This window comes from Aspergillus pseudotamarii (genome assembly GCF_009193445.1).
Source record: "Aspergillus pseudotamarii strain CBS 117625 unplaced genomic scaffold BDV38scaffold_49, whole genome shotgun sequence".
NCBI lineage: Eukaryota > Fungi > Ascomycota > Eurotiomycetes > Eurotiales > Aspergillaceae > Aspergillus > Aspergillus pseudotamarii.
This window is the reverse complement of record NW_022475063.1, coordinates 254636-275169: the sequence shown is the minus strand read 5'-3', so window position 1 is coordinate 275169 and position 20534 is coordinate 254636. Positions and strand designations below refer to the sequence as shown.

General features: G+C 44.0%; 9 protein-coding genes across 9 annotated transcripts; 6 read left to right on the top strand and 3 right to left on the bottom strand.

The window, feature by feature from the left end:
- Positions 1 to 1818: 1818 nt before the first annotated feature.
- Positions 1819 to 2961, bottom strand: BDV38DRAFT_295032 (ribonuclease III; the record flags this gene model as incomplete). Its single annotated transcript, XM_032062624.1, has 2 exons — positions 2865 to 2961; positions 1819 to 2817 (listed from the first exon to the last, which is right to left on the bottom strand). The coding sequence occupies exons 1-2, from the start codon at positions 2937 to 2939 to the stop codon at positions 1819 to 1821; spliced, it is 1074 nt and encodes a 357-aa protein (XP_031910978.1). The 5' UTR covers positions 2940 to 2961.
- A 61-nt stretch (positions 2962 to 3022) lies between these two features.
- On the top strand, positions 3023 to 4114 carry BDV38DRAFT_254041 (mitochondrial 37S ribosomal protein mS33). The gene is made up of 4 exons (XM_032055286.1): positions 3023 to 3154; positions 3225 to 3433; positions 3485 to 3534; positions 3591 to 4114. The coding sequence occupies exons 1-4, from the start codon at positions 3116 to 3118 to the stop codon at positions 3617 to 3619; spliced, it is 327 nt and encodes a 108-aa protein (XP_031910976.1). The 5' UTR covers positions 3023 to 3115; the 3' UTR covers positions 3620 to 4114.
- Positions 3023 to 4114, top strand: BDV38DRAFT_254044 (uncharacterized protein). The gene is made up of 2 exons (XM_032055287.1): positions 3023 to 3534; positions 3591 to 4114. The coding sequence occupies exon 2, from the start codon at positions 3654 to 3656 to the stop codon at positions 3903 to 3905; it is 252 nt and encodes an 83-aa protein (XP_031910977.1). The 5' UTR covers positions 3023 to 3534; positions 3591 to 3653; the 3' UTR covers positions 3906 to 4114.
- On the top strand, positions 4081 to 4565 carry BDV38DRAFT_254040 (uncharacterized protein). The gene has a single exon (XM_032055285.1). The coding sequence runs from the start codon at positions 4153 to 4155 to the stop codon at positions 4357 to 4359; it is 207 nt and encodes a 68-aa protein (XP_031910975.1). The 5' UTR covers positions 4081 to 4152; the 3' UTR covers positions 4360 to 4565.
- BDV38DRAFT_254039 (U2 snRNP complex subunit CUS1) lies at positions 4081 to 6555 on the top strand. Its single transcript, XM_032055284.1, has 2 exons — positions 4081 to 4496; positions 4545 to 6555. Exons 1-2 carry the CDS (start codon positions 4440 to 4442, stop codon positions 6153 to 6155), a joined length of 1668 nt encoding a protein of 555 aa, XP_031910974.1. The 5' UTR covers positions 4081 to 4439; the 3' UTR covers positions 6156 to 6555.
- Positions 6556 to 6581: 26 nt separating this feature from the next.
- On the top strand, positions 6582 to 8730 carry BDV38DRAFT_149062 (uncharacterized protein). The gene is made up of 2 exons (XM_032051587.1): positions 6582 to 6733; positions 6849 to 8730. Exons 1-2 carry the CDS (start codon positions 6711 to 6713, stop codon positions 8437 to 8439), a joined length of 1614 nt encoding a protein of 537 aa, XP_031910973.1. The 5' UTR covers positions 6582 to 6710; the 3' UTR covers positions 8440 to 8730.
- BDV38DRAFT_149059 (ER lumen protein retaining receptor-domain-containing protein) lies at positions 8731 to 9997 on the top strand. The gene is made up of 6 exons (XM_032051586.1): positions 8731 to 9043; positions 9093 to 9151; positions 9209 to 9275; positions 9344 to 9549; positions 9601 to 9851; positions 9902 to 9997. Exons 1-6 carry the CDS (start codon positions 9022 to 9024, stop codon positions 9936 to 9938), a joined length of 642 nt encoding a protein of 213 aa, XP_031910972.1. The 5' UTR covers positions 8731 to 9021; the 3' UTR covers positions 9939 to 9997.
- Positions 9998 to 11013: 1016 nt separating this feature from the next.
- On the bottom strand, positions 11014 to 12530 carry BDV38DRAFT_254030 (uncharacterized protein). Its single transcript, XM_032055283.1, has 2 exons — positions 11779 to 12530; positions 11014 to 11695 (listed from the first exon to the last, which is right to left on the bottom strand). The coding sequence occupies exons 1-2, from the start codon at positions 12261 to 12263 to the stop codon at positions 11539 to 11541; spliced, it is 642 nt and encodes a 213-aa protein (XP_031910971.1). The 5' UTR covers positions 12264 to 12530; the 3' UTR covers positions 11014 to 11538.
- Positions 12531 to 17487: 4957 nt separating this feature from the next.
- On the bottom strand, positions 17488 to 20495 carry BDV38DRAFT_285484 (putative cytokinesis regulator (Byr4); the record flags this gene model as incomplete). Its single annotated transcript, XM_032060491.1, has 2 exons — positions 17488 to 18059; positions 18110 to 20495. 2 exons carry the CDS (start codon positions 20493 to 20495, stop codon positions 17488 to 17490), a joined length of 2958 nt encoding a protein of 985 aa, XP_031910970.1.
- Positions 20496 to 20534: the final 39 nt, after the last annotated feature.

Here is a 20534-nt window from a genome sequence, read left to right as displayed (position 1 = left end):
AAGATAATAAATAAACTGTTTATTAGCTAGTAGTAGACTAATAATAAGAGAATAACTTTATTATTAACTACTCTCGGTATATTTAGGTACAACAATATCTAATTATATTAATATATTTATTATATTTTCTAAGAATAATAATAATAACAGCTTAGATACTACTTATAGTAAAAGCTAGACTAATAATTATAATAATATTATTATTTCTAATAATACTATTTCTAATAATAGTATAGATAATTTAAATACTATTATTAATAATAAAATTATTAAATATTAAATATTTTTATAATTTTTATAATACTTTAATAATTTTATATTATTTTTATAACTGTCACATATCTATAATGTCATATCTATTCTGCCATAGCTGACTGACCGCCCTCCGCGGTATATCCTCGCCCATACGGCGAACCTAATGAAAGGCAACTTACTTCCACATGACAATAACTTTATAATAGTTTAATAATTTTATATTATTTTTATAACTTTATAATATTTTAATAATTCTATATTTTTTGATTTATTTAATTTTATAATACTTATTCTTTAATAACTATAAAAATACTGATCTTATTAGAAGATAGGTTAATATCATATACTCCAATTCTGCTATAGCTGACTGTCTTCTACTATAGCTGACTGCCTTCTGCGATACATCCGCGCCCATACAGCGCACCTAATGAAGGACAACTTCCACATGACACAATCTCAATATTATTACAGCTATCAGGGTCCCCGGTTAAACTATAACAGAGCTATATTAATTGTAGAATTCTAATAAATAGAATAGTAGATAAAAGATATATCCCCTGAGAATCTCTCAGAGTATTGTCACCAGAGATATACTACCAAATTGTTATATAGAAGTAAGCTGTCTTTTATTAGATTCGCTATATAGGTGTGGATATACCGCGGAGGGCGGTCAGTCAGCTATGGCAGAATATGGATATGTGACAATATTAATAATTTTAGTATTAATAATTCTATATTTTTTATATTTTTATAAATTATCTATTTTTTATTAACTGTAAGAGTACTGGTCTTACCGGAGATAGACTAATATTATATATCTCTTTCTACTCTAGCTGACTGTCTTCCGCGGTATATTTACACCCATACGGTATCTAATGAAAGGGACAACTTACCTCCACATGACAAACCTATAATACTGAGGAATTAGTAGTAACTAGCTAAGATAGCCAAGAATAAATCAAGTAGATAAGAAAAGCTCTCCTTTCCACATACTGAGATTTTTTATACTTTATAATTGACTATAAGGATACTGATTTTGAGTAAAGATAGACTAATATTATATACTTCTATTCTACTATAGCTGACCGCCTACTGCGGTATATCTGTGCCCTTGCGGTACACTTAATGAAAGGAACACCTTACTTCCACATGACATATAATTAATTTATTAATTATATAATTATTATTATGTATATAATATTATTATTAAATATTTTTGTTATTTTTATATTTAATAGTTATATTAAAAGATTATTATAGATACTATCATACTATCTCCATAGACTACTCTATAATTAGAATTTAAAAAATTAATTAATTCATATAAAACATTTCTCTTACTATATAGAGTATAATTTAAATACTGATAGATAGTTATTTAACTATTTTTATAATAACTATAGAATATAGTTAATACAGTAAATAATATAAATTATAATATTTTCTTAATAAACTCTTAGTTAGTACTACTAACTTAAAAATACGTTATACGGAGTATCAATTGTCTTAGTTATATATTAAACTTAATATTATTTATCATTATTATTATTATTAATTAGTCATTTATTTGTATATTTTTGCCTCATGAGCTCTTTTAGCACAAGTAATTTCCTCTACTATTCGCTCATTTGATAGAGCTTGATGTGCTGCTTCGTTCCCTGCGATCGTCTTGTTAGGACCCTGACCAGACCCAAGATGTTTATTGTCCCAGCCCCATCCAGTAAGATATACCCCAACGAAAAAAGTCTGCACCCCCGGACTTTGCTGGGCTGGAGGACGTTCATCAATATACCGCAATTTGATTCCCTTACCCATGATCCTTCTAGCAAGTGTTTCCTTTGCATTCAAAATGGGCTTCTGATTACCAAGTTCCGAGAGCTTCGGAAGCCATAGCTGCGTAAGCCAATTTTCAACCACCCTGTAGCCATCAATTGGATCAGATATGATAGCTGCGGCTACATAGGCCTCGAAAATGTCTGCCCTGGTCTTCGTCCACCGTTTTGGTTGCTTCAAGTAGTCCTGTGGTACTGCAGCCTTGATGTCAAGACCATATCCCGTCGCATACTCGGCTAGAGTTTCATTTTTTACCAAGAGTTCTCGGATCTGTGAGATTCGCCCTGAAGGAATTTCTTGAAACCTTTTCCATATGAGCTTCGTAGCAATCAGTTCTATATAGGCATCTCCGAGGATTTCAAGTCGATCGTAGGTTTTCTCGGTGTCGTTGCTCACACCCGGATGCGTGAAAACAGCTCTCTTCAGGACTTTATCCACAATAGGAGGTAATACGGGCAAAATTCCTTGCGCGCTTACTGCTTCGGCTGAGGAGTCAGTCGAAATATGGCCATTGCGAGCACTTGCAGTGGATAAATGGTTCTTTGCGCGACGTAGGGCCTCCTCTAGCTCAAATGTTGCTTTGAGGGTATCAGGGCTAGCTTCGACATCACGAGCTTGTAGGTGACGGTAAGTTCCAAGAGTATCACTCAAAAGATCTGATACCACAGTAAAACGGGATCTAATCTTGTCCCTGTCCAGAACACTGTTATCCAAGACCGGGTTATCAACCTTGAGACGTCAGTACCAGATGGAACCTTCTCCTGGAAAGTACGTACCTTTACCCTAGCTTCCTTGGTATAAGTCTTAGCGGAGGTTGAAAAAACGGATTTCCTTTTACGTTCCATTATCATGGTGCACTAATTGTAATACAAGAATTAGTATTTGAATGCCGCATGCTTTGGATTTTTTTTTTTTAAAAAAAAGAGTAAAAAACACTCACAATATCACGTGATCATGATAGGCGATAGGCCATCATGTTTCCATATCGGGCTGGTGTTCTTATCCCCTTTCACTCATATGCTCAAATATGGCAGCGCCTTACAGTCGTATTCTGGACCTTGCCAAGGTATTACCTCTGGCACAGGCTGTGTCTTTCTGTGCAACCGAGTTTGAACTGATGTTAATGCTGGTCCCAGGTCCAATGTCGTATCTTTTCACTTAACTTTAATCCTCAAAGGTTACGACTGGGAAACAAGATTCTTCGACAGCGACTCCGCGGCCCAACACTAGCAGAATGGTATCCGAAAAAGGCTGTTTCTTTCCGTGATTTACAAGACAGTTACAAGCCTCTCGGCTTAACCACGTTCGATGAAGCAGAGGATGACAGAGAGGAAGCGATCCAAATGTATGTGATACTTGCTCCTCTATTACGGATGTGCTCATAATTACGAACTAGTGCGAAGCTTCGAGGAAAGGGCCGGCCAAAGAAAAAGAGAACAGCCGCTGGTAAGCCACTCAAAGGGAATACCGTCATCATGCCGCGGTCGCTGACCCATTGCTAGAATCGAGATCCGCAAAGAAAAAGAAATAGAGAGGAAAGGACAGACAGTACCTCCTATGTTCTCATGTCAGAAATAATAATCCTGAAATCTTCCTGTATCATATCTCACGTTGGAGCCCACATGGGCGTAATTTCGTTCTTCATCAGATTTATGCTGGGATGTTTACAGATGCTCGTTGCTCGCCCTTTATGTTTGCGAAGTCTTCGCTCGGTCCGATCTGAAATATTTGGAAATATACATGGCTCAATGGGGGTTGAACTCCAAAAAGATGGCCTCTGTAGACTTGGGTGTGCCATGCAACGTAATTTTCCTTAATCTCCAGGATGTTTTCCCAGTGTACACTCTACACTCCCATGGGTTTCTTACCGGATCAGAAGAACACAAAGGCTACGTGGACTTGATTTTGGAAATCAGGGATGGTATAGTGGATCACTCGTTCATCTGATTAATATTAAATAATGAGCGTTCTTCGCCTTACTGGTTATATGTAACAAGCCCTGTCGCCCTGCAATAAGCTAACTAAAAAGTTTGTAGCTTATACGCAGCAATTTTCGACATTTCAATGTTCTTCTTCACTGTTAACATTTTGGTAACCCCAGGCAAAGCTTCTGTATTGGCACGTGATATACCTGCGGGTGTCTCAGAAGGTGCGGAGTACATACACGATCAAACCACGACTCATTTTACCCTTGAACCCAAAAATTGCTTTATACTACCACCAAAAGAATCACAATATATTGACTTTAATTTTCACGCACCAATTGTCTAGGCGTTTTAAGTTCCATAGTACGAGATAAGTGAAGCCTACTAGGTTGCCGCTCGTACATATTTCTTCAACGAGCTTTCATAATGCGGCCAAGCAAAAACCAATTGAGAAGGGCAAGGAAAAAGGCCTTGAAATCGCAGGTCCGTTTATCCTAGCGTAATCATCAAGAGTAGACTGACTTTTTCTAGGCTACCGAAGCGACACTCGATGATGAAACAGATACGAAATTTCAGACACAGGTGACTCTATCGGCAGATGTCTCACAAGGTAGTGGCGAGCAAGGTCAAAATGCTGCATCTCCAGATCTAGAGGATCCGTTATGGCAAGTATATAAGCACATTGTTAACAAATTCGATGAGGTCGGTGACAACTCAACACCGACGAAAGAGCCCGAAAAGCCCGAAATCTATTTTGATAATGACAATGATATCCCGGACGAAGAAGAAAAGGAGCCCAAGCTCTCAAAACGAAAGCGCAAGGAATTGAATAAGCTTTCTGTCGCTGAACTAAAGGCAATGGTTCGGAGACCAGAAATTGTCGAGTGGACGGACACTTCGGCCCCCGATCCTCGGCTTCTTGTACATATAAAATCCCATCGCAACGTTGTCCCGGTCCCTTCACATTGGTCTTTAAAACGAGAGTACCTCTCTTCTAAGAGAGGAATCGAGAAGCCGCCTTTCGCGTTACCAAAATTCATTCAGGAGACCGGGATTTCGGAAATGCGCGATGCTGCCTTGGAGAAGCAAGAACAAGCGACACTCAAACAGAAGCAAAGAGAGAGGGTCCAGCCAAAGATGGGAAGATTGGATATCGATTATCAGAAGCTATATGAAGCATTTTTCCGATTCCAAACTAAGCCGGAACTTACCCGCTATGGCGAGGTTTACTATGAGGGCAAGGAATATGAAACCAACCTTAGACATTTACGGCCGGGTGAGCTTAGCACTGAGCTCAAGGAAGCCCTCAATATGCCACCCGGTGCGCCCCCTCCTTGGTTAATCAACCAACAGAGGTATGGCCCACCCCCATCATACCCAGCTTTGAAGATTCCAGGTCTCAACGCGCCCCCCCCTCCTGGTGCCATGTGGGGATACCATCCTGGTGGCTACGGGAAGCCACCAGTAGATGAGCACAACCGTCCTCTCTACGGTGGTGATATCTTCGGTGTATTGCAACCGCAACAGACAATGCAGCAAGGCGAGCCTGTCGAGAAGGATCTCTGGGGTGAGCTACAAGAACCCGACCTTTCTGACGAGGAGAGTGAAGATGAAGATGATGAGGAAGATGAAGAGGATATGGAAGCGGGCGTCCAGACTCCTAGCGGACTTGAGACGCCAAGTGGGTTAGCGTCAGCTGTTCCCTCTGAGTTAGCTGGTGAAGAGAATGTTTCGGGGGAATTTGACGTGCGCAAGCACTATCGAGGCACACAGACTGAAGAGTCTGTAAGTCATAAGAGCGCTTTCCAAGTTATCCCAGAGCGACAGGCCAATGTGCGGGGCTTCTTCGGTGGCGACAGGTTATATGATCTTACTGCGCCTCCAGAAAACTTGGCGGTACTTGGTGCTGATGAACAAAATCGGAAGCGCAAGAAGCCCGGCGACATTGATGTTTCTGTGGACCCAGATTCTCTACAGATAAGTGAGGGATTTAGCAAAGAAAATATTCGAAAGCTTTACGAATCCCAAAGGCAGCAGGAAAACAATCCTAATTGGGGATTTCAGGAGGATCTAAGCGACATGATCGCCCAGGAAAGTCGGAAAAGGCTCAGAAAGGAAGAAGAAAAACGGAACCGGCACTGAGATCGCTGTCAATCTACTAGGTTTACCATGTACGCTTTACAGCACCTGTACCAATCAAGTCTTTGTTCGCGGCTCTCTGTCCTGGGTTACAATCTTCTATCATCCTTACTGAAGAATGGAAAGATGTCCACAATCTTTCATGCGCTTCTTGACTGACTTTTCTGAAAGTAAGGCCGAAAGCGTAGTAGCTATCTAACAAAGGGCATACCGCACAAGTACTGATATTGTAATTGATTCCCTCCTTTACTAACCTACCTCTCTTAAGTCATATCAGACTGGCTTGTCTCCCATAATCCTTGATAAAAAGTGTAGTGCGTGAAGTACGAGTATGTTGGGTTGGAGAGAGAAAGCAGTGTTGTATGCTCGGGACAATGTCCCCAAGGTGGTTCAGTCATGTGATGCCCGGCCAGATTCCAAGACAAGGCTCCCGGTCCATACTCATTACCTGCTTTCAGGCGCAGTTTCTATAAACTTCCTTTAATAGCTGCCTATTCATGGTGATACTGTCTATACGGATTCCGGTGACCTTTATGAAAATTCTTTGTTTGTCTCGGAATGGACAGGGATCGCAACAGAAGGTCTGGCATATGAACATGTTTACGCCACATCCCCTTTTTACCATATATATTCTTCTTACACCTCTCTCGTCCATCATATCATGTCTTGAAGCCGGGGCTAATGACTTACTCATAGATTTGATGACCACCGTGGCGGAGAGAGTTATCGCCCGGCAGGTCCTCGTGGTTATATTAGACGCAGTAGATCGCCACGGAATCGTTCCCCTCGTCTAGTGGCTGACACATGGGTACCATCTTCAAGTCGGTCATATGGTCGCGGACGCAGTCGTTCACCACCCGCTTTTAGGGGTCGCTCATCCCGGAGCCCATCTTTCTACAATAGAGACAGCGGTCCTAGCTCATACTTAAAGACATGCTCCCCTCCAAGAAGGTTCTCACCCAGACGAGAAGGACGACCCAGGTCTCCTGCTCCTACTTCGTGGCGTTTAAGGTCACCGTACGCTGATAATCGACCTCGGGACTTCTCCCGGAATCGGAACATGTCAAAGCGGCTTCGAGACCCATCACCTAACCTAGACTTTAGACCAGCCAGAAGAGAGCGCCCTGCGCTGACTGCGTCTGACCAGTACACGAGACCAACTTCACCTTCCAGGCGTAGCTTGTTGCGAGATAATTTCGCTCGTGGACCGATGGTCGCTCGTTCTCGAAGTCCAATTCAAGAGGGTCGCAGGGACCGCCATGCAGAGAATTATATAGCCCAAAGACGACGATCACCATCACCCCGAGGAGTTCCTTCTGCATATACCTCTGCCCCTGGATCTGTTTCCAATTCGAGACGGTCATCGCCATTTCTAGACAGGGCCAGTGCTTTCCAATACGACAACAGGGTTCGGTCACCGGCATCTCAGCCAATTCCCTGTCGCCGCTTATCGAAGAATTCAGAGCATTCACCGTCCCGTCACGAGCATCCAACATTGAGCAAAACCAAGCCGAACAAAGACGACACAGGACGTGACTCTCCGCTCGTGGATGGAGCAGGTTACTCTTTAGAGAAAGGACCGGAATTGGATATCTCTGGTCGGGCTCCTTCCCTGGAAAAGCGGGGAAAAGACTCTGGTGAATTGAATCAAGCACACTCTGGCAGCGTTCCAAGCCACCCAAGGGCATATAGCACAGCACAGGACCATTTACCGCCATCTGGTCCCTCCCATGGGCCCAAGTCTTTGCCCTCGCAAACTCGCAGCTCAAATATTTCGCTATTATCGGCCCCCACTCGTCCTCGTGGAGGGCCGAGCTTCAAGGAAAACATTTGGACCGGTGCTCCCGCCCGCCGTGGGCCCATGTCAGCTGGGTCCTATGGGCCCCCGACTGGTCCGCGCAGTGGCCATACCCCGATGTCAGGAACGGGTGTGGATACCCATCGTCATTCTATTTACCGGCAAGGGGGTGTTACGGGAGTCCCTTATCCTCGCGCCTCGAGGTACATGAATCATCTTACCGGCCTTTCTTCGATTATATCGGGGGGAAGATGCATCCCATCCGACTTAGATGGCCCCATGGAAAAGCGCCTTTCCCAGTTAGACACAGACAGAGATCGGCTTATGGAGCAGATTGCAGACACTCAGAGATCAAAACGTGTTGGAATACGAGATTGGGACAGACTAGATAGAGATAGCTCCATTTGCGCTTTGAAAAGTGAACTGGCAGAGGGACACCTGCAGCGAATTGCAGATGGCGAAAGCGCACATGTTAGCGCGATCTTTTGAAAGTACAATGTTGGGAATCATTGTCACTTAAGGACGAGAATTGCTCATAATATTTAAGAGAGGTGGATTTCTGCCTTTTTGTTCTCTCTCTTACTTACGATACAAGGACCAACAATTGAAGAAGAATGACAAGGCAATAAATTAAACCTTTAAAAAAAAATGGATGAGGGGGGAAGAAAGGGGAGGGCAAACACCAAAACATAACAAAATAAAGTCGGCCACGTGAGGGGGAGAAGGGCAAAGGACTGTACTCCGTAGTGTTGGTATTTGATTCAAAAAGGAGTTTAAGTACGGAGTATCTACAGGTGGAATTACGTATCTAGAGCGCGCTCTGTGTGTGGGGCGGAGAATTTGCTTGTCGCGCCTGCTTGTTGTGGCTTCGTGTCAACATTGTTCAGGGCCGCCTCCCCTAGGTGCGATTACTATGCTCCGTACCAACAGTGGAATTCACTGGTTTACCTAAATCGCATAGCAATTGATTATAGGAGATTCTTAAACTGTTATCAAACAATCTTCATTTCGTTCATTATATATTTGGTATCTCCAATCAATCTAGACCTACTCCGCTTGAATTCATAAACCATGAATATCTTCAGGCTTTTGGGTGAGTATATTGTGATACTATCTAGCAATCGTTCTAACATTCGAACTAGCTGATTTCTCGCACCTCGCGTCCATCTTTATTCTTCTACATAAAATGAAGTCGTCTAGCGTATAGTTTTCCGCTTGCTATCTGTAGTCCTCAAATCAAATCTAACTCGCAAGTTAGAGCTGTTCTGGGCTGTCATTCAAATCACAGGCTTTATATTTGATGGTTTTTGTGACTCGCTATCTTGGTAAGGGCTTCATGTTTTCTTTCCCATCGCACCTCGCAAAACTTCTCTAATTCTTGCCAATATTCTAGATCTCTTCTGGGCCTTTTCCGATTCCCTATACAACACGACTTTCAAGATATTGTTCATTGGCTCATCAGCTTATATCATCTATCTTATGCTTAATGACTATAAACCCACACATGATCCGAATATCGATACATTCAAAGTCCAATACCTCCTCGGGGCCGGTACTTTGCTAGCTCTTCTCTTCCCACATGACTATAGTGTCTCCGAAGTCAGTTCTTCAATCACTTTTTTGTCCCATGCGGATTCTGACAATAGCAAGATTCTCTGGACGTTCTCGATTTGGCTTGAATCTGTTGCCATCCTCCCTCAGCTCTTCATGCTTCAACGTACTGGCGAGGCGGACACCATAACAACGCACTACCTCTTTGCATTGGGTCTATACCGCGCCCTCTACATACCCAACTGGATCTATCGCTACTTCGCGGAAAGCTACTTTCAGCCCGTCCCTGTTGTAGCAGGCATCGTCCAAACACTCCTATACTCGGATTTCTTCTATATCTATTATACCAAGTAAGTCACCCGAGAATCTTGGAGCCCGATAATGTACTAAATATGAGTAGGGTCATGAAAGGAAAGAAGTTCTCACTTCCTGTCTGACCGTTGGTGTTAGACGGAGTTATCCATTTACAGGTGGGCTTGGAAGCAGTGATCAAGGTACCTTTTGGCGTTTATCATGGTTATGTACTGTATCTCAACTCGCTTCAAAACTCTAGGCTACGTTTCAATTTTGATGGATTTGCTTGTATGTAAATTAATGGCTTTTCTACTCTTGGCAGTTTGAATAATCATGTCAGAGGCGTATCGTGGTCGAGCCGATCCGAAAATGCCTGCAGCTTTAATCGTGAGGAAAACGGAGTGTTACAGTCGATTCCCATTAGAATGAGACCTTTGGTGCGAAATTCGTGTAAACATAATGTAAAGGAATATGCTTACAATGGAAAAAGGAACTTCAGAGTCGCAAACTCGGTTGACTGAACCACGCTCGAGGGCTACTTCATTCTTTAGGCTAGAATATCGGACAAGCTATGCGTCTTGGACATAAAATAAACCGCAATCTTGGCAATGAGTGGCCTACGAATCATGACTTAACACATGGTTAGTAGAATTCTACTACGTACTTCTCCAATGATAAACAATCTTGTTGAAAACTGCTAAACTTTACTTGAGAAACAGACATTCTTTGTATTAAAAGATTGAAAGAGCAGGAAGGAAGCATATAAGAGAAAAAGAAATAAACCAAGTTGCCAGATTGTCGGGGTAATTCCGAACCTGTTTGAGGATTCGCAGGTCAGATGGAGAGCTTTAAAAGTCTCGATGGCTAGATGGGCTATGTGTAGTAGCAAACCCCGAATTGTAATTGATCTGTGACGATGGGTCTGGAAGATCCCCATGGAGAGAGTCCAACACTGAAACTGAACTGGGTAGGGGTGGTGTTGCTTTTGCAAAGCCGTGTCCGGGGCTGAAGTTTGGCCGTTGGTGCATACCCTTTTGACTCTCTGACCAGCTATTGTGACCATTAAATTGAGTCAAGTAGTTTGCCTGGGGCCTGTCCAACGGCAATTGGACGTTCAGATTGGATTCACACCTTGATATGGGTGGTGATGGAAGTTTTGGGGAACGAGATACTATCTCGAGACGGGGTGAGCTTCTTCTTGAATTAGGAGGAGTGAGGCGCGAACCCCCCCGGCGAACTTGACAAGTCGGACAAATTTTGACAAATCGCGAGATTAGTTCTTTAGGTACCCTTTTACGATGGTCAACATATGCTTCCAGTCAGTTTTCATTGGCCAATTGATGACTTGGGGTACTCTCAAAAAGATAGGTGTGGAAGGTGCAGGCCTATCGTTTGGAAAACAAACAGACGTACCATGAATAGATCTGCCGCACTTGAGCAGATGTCTTATCTCTACCACCGTGTTGGCACTGTTGATGTGCCCTGGTAAGAATCTTGAAAAGTTTCTCTCGAATAGCCACGGGCTTTCCTTCATGACAGATCATTTGCATGCACTTGAAAGGCATATGGGCATCAGCAATGAAGTTATTCGACTTGGTCAGGAGGGGATACAGACATCTGAAGTCCCTGTGCCAACTACTTGAAGTTTGAACATCTTTTTGACCCAAAATCTGATGCTTTCCATTTAGCTGATGCTAATATAATCATTGCCTTGATGAAAGGCTTGAAGTAGTAGGGATGCTTTCAGCCGCAGGCAAAGGACAGGACAAATTCATACCGAAACTGGGCAGATTCTACAGTCGTATCTTTTGGGTCTAATAAGACTGTCCTTATGTTTCTCGCCCTTTTAGCATGAATCAACGCTTTGTCTTGCTTCTTAACAGAGAGGTCGTCGACATAACTAGAATACCATACCCCGCATATGTAAGAGTTATCTCCACTAACAACACCAAATTGAATTCTTTGAACGTGTGGACTACTTACCTTCTCATTAGTTGATCGAACTCCCGTACATTTGGGAACCCATCCAGTGGAGGAATGACTGGTTCCGATAACATCGTATTCTCGTTTCGGGAGTCTTGACTTTCGATATCTGTCTCCCCAAGTGCCTCGCGGAAAGGCAGATACCTTTGGGATTGGAAATAGCGTGACGGTGCCATGTACTGTACCGACTGATGAGGGTGGTGTTGTTGTAGGGCCGTATGTTCAGGGGTTGATGGCACAGAGTGCACAGGTAAGTGGTGAGAAGACAAATGCTGGTTATGAGATGATATGCCTGAATGGCTATATGGAGAGCTGAACTGGGAGGTATATGTGTTGAAAGACTGAGATGGAAAATGATATGAGCCAGAGTCATTTACGCTGAACTCATGGCCTTCCCCTTGGCTATATGGAACAGGTAAGGCAACTTGCTGGTTGACGATGTAGCTACCATGGCCCTCATTACTTCGCCTTCCAAAACCACTCATGATGACTTTCGGTTTGGTTTTCGTCTCTTGTTGGCAGTCGGGGGTGGAGAATATTCTAAGTTAATGTATGCACAGATTGACACGAGCAATTTCACTGCACGGGGAAGCAACTCGCACTGCTCGCCCTATCATCCAAATATATACTGAGACAGAGATAGATGTGATATAGTAGGGGTGAAGTTTCTATAAGCCAAAAGTTCTCGAGTAGTAAGATGCGGTTTCTGAGAAACCTGGCGATATAGACTCTCAAAATAAAGTGTATACCGAGATGGTGTCGAAGGAAAGGGAACCACCTAAGCACGAGAGAGGTTGAGGAATAAGAGAGGATGGAAAACTTGTAGACCCAGAAGAATAAAAGTGATGGAGGTGCAAATAAAACACAGCTCGTATACTATGGATCCCAATGATGGCGAGCGGGCTCCGAGTCTCAAATAAGGGAAGAAAAGCCTAGGAACTTCTGATAGAAGGCCTCAGTATGCATGACATATAGAGAGCTAGTAGGTATATATGTGCAAGACCATAGCACCCTACCCTGGAACGATGCAAGGTAACCTCCAAGAAGTCCGAGGCATCGGCGACAGCTGACAGACTCCAGGTTTCCTGGGTAAAAACAAATTTGCTTTGAATATTATTGACTTTGGCATATAAAAAGTAACATAAGAAATAACACGGGAGATATAGCATTGGGGCTAAGGAAGAACGAAGTCTAGAGAAGACTCTGTAAGGTACTTCCTGCAGAACAGAGGAAAAGAAAAAGAGAAGAAGCAACCATCACATCGAAAGCAAGATACTGCGAATGAGATTGGCAAATCAAAACAGAAAAGGAAAGGAAAGGAAAGAGAGGAAGGAAGGAGGCTTGTAGATGGTGAGGCCAAATAACTTGTGGAACCGACAAGGATAATCAGACAATCAAAGATCATCATTGAGAAAAGGACAATAGAAGATAGAAAAAGGGAAAGAGTGAGAGAGGACAAAAAAGTAGAAAAGAAAAGAAAATAAAAGAAAAAATACAGAAAAGCAGAAAAGAAAAAAAGGCGCAGGGACAGGTAAGAAGGGAAGAACAGGTCGAGCTTTGGAAGTCTCCATGAAGCCTTTTCCTTCAATGGCACAAAGGTATTTAGAGAAGGAAGTACATTCGGGGGCATAAAAAAATAAATAAAAGAAAATAAGAAGAATAAAAAAAGAATAAAGAATAAAGAAAAAAAGAAAACGAGAGGGAGAGAGAGAGAGAGAAGAAAAGAGAAGAAAAAGAAATCAGGGACACATAGGACTCTCGAGGATGTGTGCCGGTGATACAATTCAGATCTTTCATATTTCCAGCAGCTCACTTGTAACGCCCCAGGTGCTTGCGTTGCAGAGCAATCAATGGTCCATGCGGTGACTGAGGACCAGTTTCCACTGCGAGGTACAGCTTAGCTGAGAACTGTGTAGGAATCACCTTTATTGGCTGTACTGAAGAAGTCGACCCTTGCTCTCACCTACATGGTGGGTATTTGAGTCTCTTTTTCATTCATTCTCTTCCCTGCTTCTTACGCACCGCTCCTTCGATGCATATTGACAAGCACTCCCTCATTCAGGGTGAAGAGACCAAGAGACAGTGCGTATCTATCTTGTCTCAGTAGTACCTAGCAGCGACTAACCGTTTAATACTCTTCCCGTGATGCACTGCTTCAGGCTTTTCACCACCTATTGGGTTAATACATAATCCAATAAGATGGTAGCGAAGCCTCTGCGCAGAAGCCCATTTGAAGCCCCTTATTAGTTTCCTGAAGACACACACACACACATCAAGGAGAAAAACAACCAAATGTGTACGGTATGGTCTCATCGGGCAGCAGTATACGTAAATTCTAGGCCGTGGATACTGTAATGCAGGTAGTACATGCTGGCAGTTAGATTGGCCTGGTGGAGTGAGATATCTGTAGAGTGTATGTATAGAAAAGGCTTCTGTAGAAGGGTTCAAGGTTACTAGAACCCATTTATTCTTCAGGCCCTTTCGGTCACCGCTCCGTATGGTAAGTATTGTATGTTCTGTATATATGTAGATCCATCAGCCTCAATAGAATGGATGGAGGCCGAAGCAGAGAAATACAGACAAGAAATGTACATACATGTATCCAGCACAATCTCACCTCTAGGCTATACTCTGTGTAGGTTATGGTTATGTTCATGTTACGGAGCAAGCTCTCTTTGTTCAATCCTTCTTACCTTTTAAATACGGAACAACTTCAGAACGGACGGCAGGGTGTATGATATGGTACTGTATGAAATACTGTATGAATTGGTATAGGATGTTGCTTGGCACATAACATAAAGACAGGACGTACCCACCTAGTACTACACATATATCTACCATCTACAGATTACACTTGACTGCTTGTGTATCCAGGATTATTGGTGGTCGAAAAAAAATGAGAATATCCTTTTCCGTGGCACTATCCGGTATGTAATTCCTTCATAATTGGCTTTTGCTTAACAGCGGATGCCTGTACTTCTGTACAGCATACCTGAACACTGTACTACACTAGGGTTCTTAGGTTTCCATAAATTCATTCACTTGCAGGAAATTCCGTGGGCCGTTATAGACTAGCCGGTATAGTTTATAATGCTGCCATGCAAAGGGTCGGTGATATCAAGAGACACTAAAAATGTTGAGGAAGGGCTTAAGAGATCCCAGACAGTGACCTGCCTACTTTGGTATGTCTTGTTTGACAACACCATTTAAGCGCTGATGTTGTCCAGTGCCACGCATGAAAGATGAACTTACATTCATACCTACGTTATAGCCTAATGATCATGGGGGGTTGAGGGGGGTAATGAAAAGAAGGAGCAGCAGTAGAAGGAACGTATAGAAACAAACCAGTCTCTAGCTTCAACATTACAACAAATACTTCCACCGCAGCTAACGCTCGCTACATAGGCTCTGGGAGCTTGGAGTTCGCAACCATGGAATCGAAGATCGTAGTACTGAATGTGTGACACAGATGCTGTAGTTTAGAAGTAATTTCTATTTAGATATACCCAAATACAGAAGCATATGTGATCATTGTCATGTTACTCTGGCTATTCTAACAAATATCATACAAGAGTCATTTCCCTTGTATCCTGTATGCATTAATAGAAACCCTTCTGCCAGTAACCGGGTGAGATGGACGGGGCTCCATCTGTTTGTCTCTCTGTACACAACAATTCAACAGGGGTCCATGTAGGACGCGGTAGTTTCTGTGGGTCTAGTCAATGGGACTGATATCAGTGGCTGGTTTTCAGAGCTGAGTTCCCTGCAGAGGCTATATATGATATACTATCATTAGAAGTGTGGTGCAAATATTATCTTGACTATGGGCTCCCACCATCAGCGTGTAGTGGGTATAATAAAGCATTGACACAAAAGTCTACCAATCTTACAGCATATATGGATCCCTTATTCTGACTATGGAGCACAGATTTATATGGTTTTATGTGCAATATGTCATCCTTTGCTCATCTCAACTTGAATTTTCCAGTGTACAATCATAACTGGGATGGTTGACCAATGTTTTGCCCAATCATTACTGTTACCCGCAGCAACGTCAAAGCAAGAGTAGAAGCCTGTGGATCACTACATTATCAAGAGAGTGTGGGAGGATCTAGTTAGAGACTTAGAGTAACTGCGTCTTAGATGCACTCTTTACCATATTACCCTATTCTACACCGTGTCCTCAGGAGTAGCAACCCAAATCAAGCTAGGGCTTCTGCACGGGGCCAGGGGAAGAGTACTAGTAGTGCGCATCCAGGAAATTATGCTTGACGGAAATTACTATGGTAGATGAAAAATGAGTGGTTGGGTGGTCAACTTTGCGGTGAAAGGCCTAGTCGCAGTCTAGAATCCAGTAAAAACAATTATTCTAAGACTCGGGACTTGGGTATGCTCTGTAGCTCGTTAGTCAGGCATCCAAGTGCATAAACTATATTAATAGCTGGAACACCGAGTGGGCAATAGAATTCTCAAGAAAAGCACTGAACATCTATAGAGCACAATACATTTAATAAAAAGGGCTGTGCCCATGATGTACCTTTTGACACATATTAAGCAGCTCTAAAGGTGATACTAATACCGATGATGCTACTGGGTAGCAGGAGCGACGCGACTATTCGAGCCATAGGGTGCTTTGGCCCATAGAAGTCTGCCTTCAAGTCCCTTGACCGTTTGTTACTAGTACACACCCAGACTCCATACTAGTTGGGTGAGTTTGCAACCTGTTTGTTGCAAAATCATTGGTCAAACTAAGAGACTAGTTGTCCTTTCGGGTCTACGTGTAGTCGATCTGATGCGGTGTCACACAAACAATCGCCATGTCTACTGGAAAGCATCGGAGGCTGGCTGAGGGCTGCTGGGAAGATGCATGTTGTACAGAATAGAATAGTATCATTAATTTCGTAAGACTTTTGAAAGATAGTACTATATCCATGCGTAAATGGCCTGGCAATTGTTGCAACCTGCGTGGAAGATTTGGTGCACGGTCTCTCTTATGTGTCTGATTATGTTTTAACTCCCCTTCCTGAACTTCCTTTCTGTTGGCGAAAAGTGGCTTGAACAATTTTAGGGGAAAAAAAAATAATACAGGAAAATGGAGATACTAGTATTATCGTGTACTCTCATTCTCGCCAATTGTTCACCATGCATGGATCCGCTAACTAGGGTGATCTTATAAATTAAATACAAACGGAATGGCTGGTGCATAAACGGACATGGACCCTGTAAAAAAGTTTCGATCAGTTAAACAAAGAGGTATATACCGCACACAATTATAAATACATAGAACTCCTGCTTCTTAGTACCACCCATCGATACTTGTATAAGGCATAACAATAGCCTATCTAAAGAAAAACTGACAGAGGAAGATCATAGCATCGACTGGTTCGTTAAGGTCAAGGAGTCCATGGCTTTTCGTCATAACCTCATGCAGGATGCCCATTGCAGCTTAACCACAATTAGGAATGTCCCACTATCATGAAAACGTTTCTTACCATCATCAAAATATTAGAAGTGCATCGACCAATGGAGTTATACTCCATTGTCTTCAATGGGTATCACTGCTTCAACTTCTCTTCTACCAATTCTCCCACTCTTCCTTTTTCTTTTGCCTTTCCCCCACTTTTGCCCCCCTTCACCTCTCATTTTTCTTTTACTTTTCAATCGCCCTTTTCGCCAGAGAGGGTGGTGAGAACAGAAAGGTGATGTTGATCACCCACTATTGTGGTCCCATGTGCTGTTAAATTGCACCAAGTCTCGAATAGCCCACCGCCAGCCGTCCCCAAATCTCATGCGATCGAAGCTGACCCACTTGTCAACCTTACGTCTCCATTTTTCTTCCTCTGCGCGTTGACGCCTGATGAATTCTGGACCAACATCAAATTCCTCCGTCATAGGCCACTCGTCTGACGAATCTCCACAGCTTCGATCGTCGCCGCTCCCACCAAAACCAAAATCGTCATACGTACTCGAGTTTCGCAGTCTGGAACTGCTAGCCTTGTCTTCCAGGTCACCAAGACCGGCGAAAACATCATCATCATCATCCTGGATTGCCACCAGCCCCTTTGTCCCTGGTTGCAGTGGCGCCAATTTAAGCCAGCACATACGCTGGGGATCGAACACCATCCCACCAACTACCTGCACGTTCTGCATCGCACCTACGTTGGTAATAAGGGCGGGTGCTGGCTTTGGTGATTTGGGTGAACTCATTTCAAACTCGCGAATCAAGCCTTCGTTTCCTTCCCAACAAAAAGTAGTAGGATTGTATTGCATGCCGTTTACAGCTAGGTGAGTCAGTCCATAGTCCAATATCCCAAGCGGAGAATCAACGTACATTTGGGCTCCTGGACACCTGCCCCCAAAGGCTTAATTAAATGTGGTTTGCACCCAGCCGCAATGGCCGCTTTACTCTTTCTGCTTCTTATTGTCGAGTTTAAAGGAACCCGCGAAACTGTTTGTGCTTTCCAGATTGCGTTCAAAGAGGTAAGCGAGGTATTCTCACGAGCCTTTCCGCTAAATGTCATTGAGGCGATACGCTGCTCTCTTGCGTTTCTTGACGCGTTGGTATCTTGTGCAAATCTGGGAGTGGAGTCATGAGACTTTGAGGCGGTACCTAGTACCGGTTGTTGAGGGTTAGGAGTTTGTGTCCTCGACGGGATGGTGTGGCTTCGATTCAGCCGACTTCGAAGGGACCGCGGGGCTCCACGTCCAGAAGGAAGCTTGACGAATCGGCTTTCTGCTGAAGTAGACGTAGGCAGGTCATCAAATGACGTGAGTTCAGAACCGTCACCAAAGTTACGCCGACGGGTAGGGCGGGTAAGCGTCCTCTTTGTGGAAGTGACTAAGGCTTCAGGGCTTGACTCATTTCTGGTATTGCCGAAAGCGTCATGTCGACTCGACCGAGACAGACGAGATGGAGCTTGCGAATTGAATGCGTCATTGGAGCTATCCGAATTTGTACGACGGAACTGCCGGTAGCTTTTGACGCTGGCATGATGTGACTGATTTTCTGACGCACCAGCTGGGATAAACGGTGCATGTGATTTACGGCTCAATGTCCTCACGTCATTTGCGCGATCAACCGGAGTTTTTGGTCGGGTGGTAGAGAAGTTCGATCCATCTTGGCGAGAAGGGGAGCATTGGAAAGATGGTGTCGCTGGCTGTTGTGTGTTTCGCATAGATGGCATTGACCGTTTCTTCTTCAGTAGCTGATTTCCCGCTGTAATACGTTCGCTACCGACAGAGCCCTTTGGGACTCGCGAACCGACGAGTCGTCTATTTGGAGCGGAATTAATCGGCGACATTGATGTAGTTCCGGATGGTATAAGACTAGACAGTGATGAATGCGAAGAATGCCCCCCTCCTCGTGACGGAGGCGTCCGGAACTTTGATAGAGGAGCACCGCTTTCTGAAACAGTCTCCAGGTGTGTCGAATGCGGACGATCGTGACTAGTAAGACGGGGTATCCGAGTCTTTGGGGAAACTGTTGTATGCGTGAAGGTCAGCGTAGTTGCAGAACGCCTGGCTGGGCTGCCAGGGCGTTCTGTCTTGCATTTGATGTTTGGATTTATCGAGAGCCTCCTTGAATCAAAGACGTCATCGTCCTCGATTTCGAGACCCGAGAAGAAGTTATCTGCGCTGGCCGACTCACGGCTTGGCTTCGCTAGTTTCGGGTGGCTTAGGCTTATATACTTCGGGTCTTGCCGCTTCCTAAGAGATGACTCTAAGTCCAAAGGTCCGTCGGGGATGATGAGGCCATCTAGGCCTTCATCCTCACTCTCCGCAGTCAGGCAACTGGAAGCACTGGGGCTGACTACAGAGACTGAGGAGCTTGGATTTGATCGATGATCTCTTGTAGTACCACCAACCCGGACGCCAATACTACCTTCAGACCAGTCAACATCTAACTCATCGGGCGTAGGGCTTGAACCCCTCGAGATGACTTGTCGATGTGATAACCGTAAAGGCAGGTCATCCGCCGGCAATTCAAAATCCTGCTCAAAATCCTCTGAGTCATTGTTCTGTTTGTCAGGCCTCGAATCGTCAGGGAAACCATTCCTCTGCGGAGACCGAGATACCGGAGCTCTTATAGTAGGAACATCATCGGCATCGTCGACACTATCATCGACCTGGTAGCTATCCAAATTTGCGAGTGCAGACTGCAGGTGGGAAGAAATGTCATCACTCCAGAAGGGTGAAGCCGACGTTTTCACAGGGCTCGTAGCAGCAGAGCTAATCTGCCGGAGCGATTCAGGGAACGCCGACTCTTGTGGACTTTTTAACTCCAAGACACCATCTGGTCCTGGGAATTCCACGTCTTCGGACCAATCATCAACAAAGTTTTGCTTGGGTTTCCTCCGCCCCAGGCGTTTAATAGTGCCCCCGACAAGAGCTGACCTAGGCAAGTTTGCAGGTAAAGGAATTCCTGCATTCTTAGCAGAAGCTATCGCTTCTTCATTCACACCTTCTTCATTATCTAATAGTTGAACTTGCCAATCCTCGTCGCCACCCACGTTGGAATCAAGATCGGAACGTCCAGAACGACGAGAGGAAATTGAATCTCGGTGTCCAGATCGACGAATAGACGAATTAGTTACTGATGTGGCACTTGATGCGGTGCGCAACTGGATGTCCTCGTAGCACTGTAGGTCGTCATCATCGTCCCAGCATTCAATTGTTTCTTCTTCACTACGGCGTACTTGGAGTGTTAACGACTCCATGTCAGCGCGGGGGAAATGTTGAACGGATACAATTATAGA